We start from the raw sequence: 10,824 nt of genomic DNA, 5'->3' as shown, positions 1-10,824 counted from the left end.
AAGACATTTATTTTGTAAGTTGTCTGTCAAATGGAGACAACACTGGTTCATCTGTTGAGTTAGGTGCCTTTTTCAGTTTTAAGTGGCTTAACAAACAAAATAAATTCTTCTGAAATTTATCAGGTACAAGGATTGCACTGAAAATGAGTGGAAAACCAGCCAATAGCCAAAGAAAACCTTTAAAATGACCTTAAGAATGCATAGAGAACTATTACTCATCACTTAAAACCATTAGACGTCTTGCTGTTTGGTTACAAAATATAAATAAATACGGGGTGGCTCAAGGCTTTTGCACAGTACTGGTCAAATGAACATAGAAAAATATGAAGAAAATTCATTGATAAGTAACTGCAAAACTGCTGTGGGAGTTTTTTTTATTGTTTCACACACAAACACAGTGATCACAGCCAGCTGAATTATTAGTGTAAACTACTACACTACGTACAGTAGCAGCTGCTCTAAAAAAGCAAGTTTTGATAAAGGCTGGTTTAGGGTGCCAGCACATTTTTAAGCACATTTTTCAGTCTGTGTAATGCACTTTTACATGGGATCATTACTTTGTTAATCAGTTATTCTTGTTTGATAAGCCAGAACAATAACCAAATAATGGCTCTGTGAGCATGATCATGAAACCAAAATGAGTAAAGAAAAAAAAAAAAAAAAAAAAAAAAAAGGAGATTATTTCAATACAGTTAGTCATTTTGCAACAGTTAACAATTAGATTATGTAAAAAAGTCTAAATGCAATGGTGATGTTTGTTCACAGATTTCCTTTTTTACTTCAGTGTGAGCTCAAAGTACTATTTACAATCTTTTCATTTTCCCTTTATTTTAAAGTCAAGCTAAGGCAGAGGCTCAGATCTGCGGGGAAGGGACAGTCAGGAGCCCGGTGGGCTTCAGCTTGTTGATCCCTCCGTCCAGGATACAAACACGTGGAAAACTCATCTTCACTAGATGTGCAGCAAACTGCAGAAAAAAAGAGAAAGTTCCCATCAAAAACTGTGAATACTAAACACTTCAGATTTATTGGTTTTGTCCAACCTTTTCTGTCTGCTGTATTACTAATATTTAGGACTTTAGTAGTTCTAGTTTCTCTGTAGTTATAAAAGGCACATCCACTACTGTAAGATACTCCAATGTAAAATTGATTTACCAACATCTCTGAGACAAGCTCAGCATAAACTTAAACATCAGACTGCGGGATTACGCCTTAACATAAAAATGCACTAATTCAGTACATTTTTAAGTTAGGCAGTTAGAATTAAACATTTTGTTTTCTCTGTGACTTCTCATTGAACCCCTGTTGTGCAAGTTAGATGGTGACACCAAGGAGGGGAAGATGATTGCAAAACCTCTTCCTCTTCCTCATGCAATTATAAAAAAAAACCCTGATACCCGCTGAACTGGGGTTGACCTTATTCTAACCAAATTATTAACCACAGTAAAATGGTAAAGAAATTAAATTTTGATAATTTCATTTCATGACCTAGGTGATTCAAAGGCCTTATGGATTTCTTATGTCTAGGATTGACTGGAGTAGTGTGTCTCTAATTCAATTCAATTCAATTTTATTGAATCTGACATTAAATCCACAAATTCTTCAAAAACAGCTCTTATTAAAACCTCCTAATTAAAATTGTCAGTTGATCCTGTCACATGAATAAGTGTCAAATCATATATATGATGATAATGACAAAAAAATCATTATGTTTGATACTTGGCTTGAAAAGAAAGAACATGATCATCACCACGCAAAACACGACAGGCATAAAGCCACAGTCACATGACTGTATACTGATTATGTGGACCATTAAAAGGTTAAACGCAGCAGCCTCTGTCTGTGGATGAATTCTTTCCTCTTTGTAACAAAGTTCTGACGCTTCCCTTTAATAAAGAAAATGCAGGATTGTCTTCTCAGTTAACAAGAACTATTTCTTTTTCACTTTCTAACATATGGAAGGGGGACATCTTTTCTAAATTGGGATTTTGCCTGAAGCACTATCCCTGCTGAGTTTATAAATGCCAGCTTGGCTAATTTATTCCAAGAAGAGCACGAAAGGAGAATGTACAATGATCAGTGTAGTTCTCTCTTGTGTTATGCTGAAGTGAGCAAATTTATTTTTGTTCACTGAAATATCAGATGATGATTTATGTAAAATATAATCTGCTAATGTTCAGAATGTTCCAATGAACTATTTATTACACTGTACACCAGACCAATAAACTCAGTGTGGCTTTATATAACAGATGGCTGAATTTTACAAGACAGATGCCTGAATTTAAAGATTATTGCCTTCACAAAATATTTAATATCGACAAGACTAAGTATAAATTTTTAGTAGTCAAGAAACAGAAGATTGATTGTTTTATCTTATTAAATATATGCTCAATTAAATGCTTCTATGAATAAAAACAAGTGGTCAAAATGCTTGCATCAGTTCCAGAAAGCAGTTTTTAAAAAACTAAACTGGACCATAATGTTAGCGATGTAGTAGCTCATCTCACTCACAATCCATCACAATTCATAGGTTATTGTAATGTGTGAAGGACAGAAAGAAATTGATAAATGTTGTAAATGGTTACCTTTATTGCACAAACTAATGAGAATTTAGATCCACTTAGAAGTCAAGGAGGGTCGCAAACAGTTAAGGACAAATTAATTTCATCCACCACTAAATCAAAGTTTAAGTTCAGGACTTTTTCTGACTCCTGGTGATAGCCATTTTCAAGGCCATTGAAACCATGAATATAGTTAGTTACTTTTCTTGTTTGTTTTTGTTGCAAGGACAAGACCGTTACTAGTCTATCCCCATTATAACCTAACAGTTATACATAAGGATCTATACACTTTTACCTCAAGATTTCTTAAAAGAATAGTTATAAAACCGTTAACTGATCATCTACAGAGGAATGATTTATTTGAAGGGTTTCAGTTGGGATCCAGAGCTCATCACAGTATAGAAACAGCTTTAGTGAAAGTTACAAATGATCATCTTATAGTCTCTGACAGTGGACTCATCTCTGTGGTTTTTCTACTAGACCTCAGTGCAGCATTCAATACTGTTGACTGTAATATTTTATTACAGCAATTAGAGCATCCTGTAGATATCAAAGGTACTGTGCTGCAGGGGTTTGAATCCATCTATCCATCCATTCTCTTTTGTTTATCCTTATCAGGGTCACGGAGGGCTGGAGCCTATCCCAGCTAGGTTAGGGTGAGAGGTGGCGTGCACCTTGGACAGGTTCCGAGTCTGTCACAAGGGCTAATACAGAGGGACAGACCAACCATTTGCACTCACATTTACACCTACAGTGGTTTGCATATTTGTCACACTTACATGTTTCAGATCATCAAACAAATTGAAATATTAGCCAAAGATAAACAGAGTAAATACAAAATGCAGGTTTTAAATAATGATTGCATTGATTAAGGGAGAAAAGTTATCAAATCCTGGTAAATCGTGAATTACTGTGCTAAGTTCAGTTTCATGAAACACACTCAGGTCTGATTCCTGGCAGACCTATTGATCTAAAGAAACAGCTCAAAAACAAAGTCACTGACATCTGTCAGTCAGGAAATAGTTACAAAACCATTTCTAAGGCTTTGGGACTCAACTGAACCACAATGAGAGCCATTACACACAAATGGAGAAAATTTGGAAAGGTGAAGCTTCCCAGGAGTGACCGGCTGACTAAAATTACCCCAAGAGCACATCAACAACTCATCCAGGAGGTCACAAAAAACAAAACAAAACAAAACAGAAAAGCGTTAAAGAACCGCAGGCTTCATGTCTCAGTTAAGGTCAGAGTTCATGATTCAATAATGGCATCCATGGGAGAGTTCAAGGAGAAAAGCACTGCTGACCAAAAGGAACACAAATGCTTTTCTCACATTTGCCAAAAAACATGTTGATGATCCCCAAGACTTTTGGGAAAATACTCTCTGGACTGACGAGACAAAAGCTGAACTTTTTGGATGGTTTGAGTCCTATTACATCTGGTATAAAACTAAAAGAGCATTTCAGAAAAGGAATATCATGCTAACAGTAAAATATGGTGGTGGTAGTGTGATGGTCTGGGGCTGTTTTGCGGTTCAGGACCTGGAAGACTTGCTGTGGTAAATGGAACCATGAATTCTGCCGTCTACCAAAACATCCTGAAGGAGAATTTCTGGCCAGCTGAAGTGCAGGAGCAGGACAATGATCCAAAAGACAAGAGTAAGTCCACCTTTGAATGGCTTAAGAAAAACTAAATGAAGACTTTGGACTGGCCTAGTCAAAGTTCTGACCTGAATCTGATTGAGATGCTGTGGCATGACCTTAAAAAAGCGGTTCATCCTCAAAAACCCTCCAATGTGCCTGAATTACAACAATTCTGCACTCATCAAGATGAGTGGGCCAAAATTCATCCACAGTGCTTTGAAAGACTCGTTGCCAGTTATCACAAACACTTGATTGTAGTTGTTGCTGCTAAGAGTGGCCCAACCTACTATTATTAGGTTTAGGGGGCGATCACTTTTTCACACAAGGCCATGTAAGTTTGGATTTGTTTTCCAAACCTTATAATAAACACCTTAATTTAGAAACTGCATTTTGTGTTTACTTGTCTTATCTTTAAAAAATCTAAAAATCACGAAGGGGGCAAACATTTTTTTTACACCACTGTAGAGGCTGACCCCACTAATTTCATGTCTACGGAGCATTGGAGGAAACTGGAGTACCCGGAGTGAAGTCACACAAATACAGGGAGGACATGCAACAGTGTTGTAAGGCAATAGTCCTAACCACTGTGCCACTGTACTGCCCCTGTTTGAATCATATCTATCTAAAAGATTCAAATTTGTTCATGTTAATGAAGAATCTTCTTTATACACTAAGGCTAATCATGGAGTTCCACAGGGTTCTGTGCTGGGACCAGTTCTGTTTACATTTTACCTGCTTCCCCTAGGCGGTAGCATTAGAAGGCATAGCATACATTTTCACTGCTATGTAGATCATATCCAGCGTTATCTTTCCATAAAGCCAGAGATACACACACAGACATAAAGACCTGGATGACCTCTAATTTCCTGCTTCTAAATTGAGATAAAACAGACATGATTGTACTCCGCCCCCAAAATCTTAGATATATGGTGTTTAACCAGATACTTACTCTGGATTATATTACCTTTGCCTCCAGTAACACTGTGAGGAATCCTGGAGATGTTTTTGACCAAGATCAGACCCCATCTTGTCTTAAAGAACTCATAATAACATATCATACCAATAGAGCTCTTCGTAGTATGGGAGGCAGAGCCTACAGCTTTCAGACCCATCTTCTGTGGAACCAGCTCCCAACTTGGATTCAGGAGGCAGATGTCCTCTCTGCTTTTAACATGAGGCTTAAGACTTTTCGTTTTGACAAAGCATATAGTTAGGGCTGGATCAGATGACCCTCCTTAGTTACACTGCAATAGACTTAGGCTGCTGGGGCTTCCCATGATGCACTCTGTCTCTCGTCCCTTTGCACTTGCCATGTGTTATTCACCACTCTGCATTTAATTATGAGTTATTATTTATCTCTGGCTCTCTTCCACAGCATGTCTTCTGTCTTGTCTCCCTCCCCTCACCTCAAATCAGTCACGGTAGATGGCCGCCCCTCCATGAGCCTGGTTCTTTATGTTAAAAGGGAGTTTTTCCTTCCCACTGTCACCAAGGTGGTTGCTCACAGGGGTCATCTGATTATTGGGGTTTCTCTATATTATTGTAGGCTCTTTACCTTACAATATTAAGTGCCTTGAGGTGACTGTTGTTGTGATTTGGCACTGTACAAATAAAACTGAATTGAATAACCAGAAAAGTCAATAGTGATTTCAGCCCTTGAAACATTATGATTCTGTGTTAATTCATATTTTCTTCATGTAAAAATACTTCAAATACTGAGGTGCTGCACACATATACGTGGATGACTGCTTTCTCACCATAGCTGCACTCTTCATGTTGTGGCTGATGACCACAATGACACGCCCTCTATAGTTCTGGAGGCCTCCTGCGGCGGGACACTGCACCACCTCATTTTCCGGACCAAAAGTCGTGTTGAAGGGAATGTTGATGCTTCCAGAAATGTGGCCTCTGTTGAAGCTGGAGGCAGAGGAGTTAAGGAATAATGGCGAAGAAGCAAGGCCAAAAATGTGTTTGTGTGTAGTGTGTGTGCTTGTGCGTTATTTCATGGGAGTCGCTGTATTACTGAAAAACAGCAGATACACCAGTACATAACAATATCGCGTAAGCTCAGTGAGTGCTTGTTATAATTCTGATCAGGCTGACTTTTAGCACAATCATATGTAAGACAAACTTTAATGCAGAGGTGTGGAAAATCGAAGAGGATGTGAAGAACAGAGAGGGAGAAAAATGAGAGAAATAAAAAAGGAACGTAATAATAAGGATATAAAAAAAAAATAAACAGAGGAAAGGTCCCTCAGTGAGAGTCTTTGGCAAAGTGATATTGAACAACCCCAGATTGATATACTGAATAACTTCTTGAAAACCAGAAAACGACCTTTTTCTGAGTGCATTAGCTTTGTTGGAATACATTACTATGTTTACCATAGGGGTGGCTGTACCTCAGGTAGCAGAGCAGAAGGTCAGTGGTTCGATCCCAGGCTGCCTCCTGGCTGCATGCCAAATATCCTTGGGCAAGATGCTAACCCCATGTTTGCCTACTGGTGGTGGTCAGAGGGCCCGGTGGCGCCAGTGTCCGGCAGCCTCGCCTCTGTCAGTGCGCCCCAGGGCAGCTGTGGCTACAATGTAGCTTGCCATTGTCAGTGTATGAATGTGTGTGTGAATGGGTGAATGACTGAATGTAGTGTAAAGCGCTTTGGAGTCCCTTAGGGACTGAGTAAAGCGCTATACAAATGCAGGCCATTTACCAAATCAAACCATACCAGGACTGTCTAATGCTTAACACACTTCTTTTTGCAACTACAAAAACACACAAAAGACCATAACAGAGGTGAAAAAGGTTTGCCAAATCCTGTAAAGTGGCCAAATCCCTTTTGACCATGTGAGCTGGGCTGTGGAGCCTATCAGTATGCTCCGGAGAAGAAATTTTGTCAGAGAAACTGCCATTTCAAAATCTCTAATCTTGCCACAAATCCTCATTGATTAATGGCTCTTTAACCCTTTAGCCAATCAGCCATTCCACTGATGAGCTGAACCTTTGAGCCTCACTCTTTCTGGTGCTTTGAATTTTCTGTGCCTATTGTACTGTATCCTGTAACAGCAAAATGAATGCCTTTATGCAATTCTGTAATTATATTCAGAGCAAAAAAAAACAAAACAAAAAAATAGAAAAGAGGGTATTGATTGTGACAAGCTTCATTTTTAATCTACCGGGGATGTTTTATATAGACGACTGCGTGCATTTATGCACATCAAGGCCGTGGATACGGCTGCTGTTCTCCAAAACATCAACTTTTCATGAAAGAAACAACCCAGTTTTCAGCTTTCTTTTTCATTTAGCCCAATGGGTCTGTAAAATGATTATAGCTTAAGAAGGAAGCGAATTTTCACATAAAATGTGACATACAACATTAACCAGAGTAAACAATCTATTGTGCAAAATACCTAAAATATCTTCTGCTGCTCCCCTTAGGGTACGACACAGCAGATCATCTGCCTCCATGTTACCCTATCCCTTCTAAATTCTTTTGTCAGACTTTTGTCAGACTGTGGTCTTCCTCTTTCCATGTTGCCTGGCAGCTCAATATTCAACATCCTTTATCCACTGTATTCACTACCCTCCTCTGTGCAAACCATTCTTCACCCTCTTCATACTTAGCCTCACTTCCTCCTTACTAATCCTCTGCACTTCCTGTGCTTCATCTGTCCTCCTCTCTCTGTAATGTTCTTTATTCATGAGCTCCTTAAAGTAATCTTATCAACACACCTACTTTACTTGTTAACAAATTTCCATCTCTATCCTTAATCATTCTAGCTGCTGCACATCCTTTCAAGAAAAAAAAATCAAATCTACTTAAGTAAGAACTTCAGGGAACATCTGAATGTCAGTAGCTCATCCAGCTCACAATCCATCATAGTTCAGAGGTTATTGCTCCTCAAGGCTGCTAACAAGGCTTTGACTACAATTTAGGTGAAGACTTAATGGATGATCACTGCATGTGAGTTTAACTCAATTATGATCAACAGTATAGCATGAGTAGTGATTGCTGTGAAATGCGGAGTGATGGAGAGATGCCTTGCCATGGCATAAACTCATCAGTCCTTAGGCCAGGTGAGCTAATAAAGCGGAAATTATCATGTAGCCAAAAGGCCAGATGAATGCATTTTACTTAAACTAAACTCTGCTGCTTTAATCCCTCATCACTTCTGGATATGGTGGGAATTTCAGTGGCCCAGCTGAATGTTGCAGAGCCTGGATGAACTGATGGCAACCAAGCTGTTTTAATCTTTTTGTCTGTGGTAGCAAAGCACTGGCACCACATAAAGAGGTAACCAAAATATCCAAGGCACTGAACAGAGAAAGACCTCATGCATGCACTGAACTGTGGACAAAATGTTTCTTTATGTCACAAATTTAAAGTCTTTTGCATATCATTCTCGTAGGAACTGAATCTTACATTTATCAGCATGGCACAGAAAGCAGGTCACTGTTCGAGGTACAGGTATTAAATAATTTGAAATTACACCCTGTGTAAATTCAAAGATGCTGTCACACTGGGCTATGCCAAACCCTCCGACTCCCCCTCAACATCACATTCTGGGTCAGGCTGAACTATCATGACTCCTGGATTTGCACTTTCTTTCTTTTCTTCCCCTGTGTATTGTGCTGAGTGTCTTCATCATTGTAGAGAAGCACAGACAGGTGTGATGAAAACCGCCCTTACCAGCTGCACCTTATGTCATCATGCCTTTGAAAATACCTGGCATCTCTGGAACTCTACCAGATTGCAGACCCTGCTAACTCTCAGTGTTTTTACACTTCCAAGACAACCCCATCTCCAGTCGCCCTAGCTTCCTGCACACCCTCACCCATGGCTCTTCAGCTGCCAGTGGGAAGTATTCTCCAATCACCTTGCCACTCTCAGTTGCCAATAAACCAACTTTTGCTTTTAATTTGCATCAACTTATTTGTGGTTATTTTTGAGTTTATTTATTCAGTGTGTGGTGTTAAACAGATGCATGAATCAGAGCTTTTGCAGGAGTCAGCCATGAACTAAAGAACTTGAAATCTGCCTTTACTAGAACCAGTGTGGTATACGTTTGACACTGAATAACAACAGCGGAATATTTACATGTTGAAACTGTTGAAAAACAGCAGTGACTGATTTCCCAGCTGCACAAATATGGTAAGGATACTCTTCTGCAGTGCGGATATCGACTGCAACAATTTTGGGCTTGCCAGTTTTGTTCCTTTTGGAGGACCCGGACAATGACAGCTCACAAAGGTCAATTAAGTCCTCCGCTGAGATCCTGGGAGATACTTCTGCTTTCAGGTCACCCAGTGACAGAGGCTCCCGAGACTATAAGAGGAGATGAGATAAATGTGAGAAAATAGCAGTATATGCGGTCAGAGAATTTATGGAATAATGATTTTGCAAAAGTTATTATAATGAAATAACACAAGAGAAAGAAAAACATACATAACTTTGCACTTTTGCTGTAACAAAACAAATTTCCCACCTGTGGGACTAATAAAGGCCATCTTATCTTATCTTATCTTAAAACAATTGTGTCAAGTTGGATATTTATTTAAATTTCACTGAAAAGCTTTCATTAAATAAATCCCCTCTCGATTAGTGCTTAATGTCTTCCTATAAAATGAGCCCAAACTACCATTATGAATTTCCATATAAACTATATTACAGCGCCACAGATGAGCAGCAGTAGTGGCCAGAACCTGGTCCTTTGCCAGTTTCTACCTGAACTGCCAAATAGGTTCATTAAAGCACCCAGCCTGAGGCATGGCTGCAGGAGGCTGAACTCTGCTCTGCAACAGTGACCAAATGTTATACAATTCCCAGAATCCCTGAAATACATTTTAAGTATAAAGTGGGGAAAACTGAGGGTGCCAAGAGTTTTGACCAACTCCTTTAAAAAGACTAACAAACAAAAATATTGTCTTGATGATGAGAGTTCATTTGTAGTCTGCTACTTCTGTTCATTGATATGCAAATTAAACTGAGGAGAAATACTAACCACATTATCTAGGAATTTCAGCACACTGTGCAGGATAAAAAGAGCCAACTGCATGACCAGTAGGTTAAATGCCAAAGTGCTGCCAACCATGAAATAAAATGCTTGAAAGCAGCTCACTAAAACTGGTCAGATGAACAATCTATGGCCCACCCCAGAGTAATAACTCAGGGCTGCAGACCATGGGCGTTCTGTTAGCTCAGATGCGATTTAAAAGATTTTTTATTCTCCTCTTTTTTTTCTTTGTAAAAAGACTTAATGCAAAAAATTTTGCGGTTTACCTACTGTTGTTAAATTACAGCATTATTATTTAAACAGTGAATATTAACTAAGTGCTTCTGCTTAACATCCTAAGAACCTGCGATTTTCAAGTATGTGTACTACAGTTTAATAATTTCTATTTTATGCTCATTTACATGGTAATTATTACACTTTTACTTCACAGAGACAAAGAAATGGTCCACCACAGATTGTAGAATTAAAGTTGAGGACAAACTTATTAGCCCGCCCAAGGAAATTTTCTGTCAAACATTTCCCCAAGTGCTTTTTTAACAAGGAAGGAATTTTTAACATAACAATTATAAACATACAGGTTTTCTTTATAAATAAAACTTGTATAGAAAATGATTTCT

The 10,824-nt window shown here is 38.7% G+C and overlaps 1 protein-coding gene across 3 annotated transcripts in view; it reads right to left on the bottom strand.

Moving 5' to 3' along the window:
- Positions 1–284: 284 nt before the first annotated feature.
- Positions 285–10,824, bottom strand: part of tbck (TBC1 domain containing kinase) — a 46,438-nt gene continuing 35,898 nt past the window's right edge. For 2 of the 3 annotated variants that reach the window (XM_031752336.2, XM_039613608.1), the window contains exons 24-26: positions 9,356–9,519; positions 5,959–6,118; positions 286–965 (exon numbers count right to left, since the gene is read on the bottom strand). In XM_031752336.2, the coding sequence (XP_031608196.2) occupies positions 855–965; positions 5,959–6,118; positions 9,356–9,519 (435 nt within the window). In that variant the 3' untranslated portion in view covers positions 286–854. Of the gene's footprint in view, positions 966–5,958; positions 6,119–9,355; positions 9,520–10,824 lie in introns of all 3 variants that reach the window. The other variant, XM_039613609.1, reaches the window with a different exon arrangement.

This window comes from Oreochromis aureus, linkage group 6, assembly GCF_013358895.1.
Source record: "Oreochromis aureus strain Israel breed Guangdong linkage group 6, ZZ_aureus, whole genome shotgun sequence".
In the NCBI taxonomy this organism is placed as follows: domain Eukaryota; kingdom Metazoa; phylum Chordata; class Actinopteri; order Cichliformes; family Cichlidae; genus Oreochromis; species Oreochromis aureus.
This window is presented reverse-complemented; position numbering and strand designations above follow the sequence as displayed.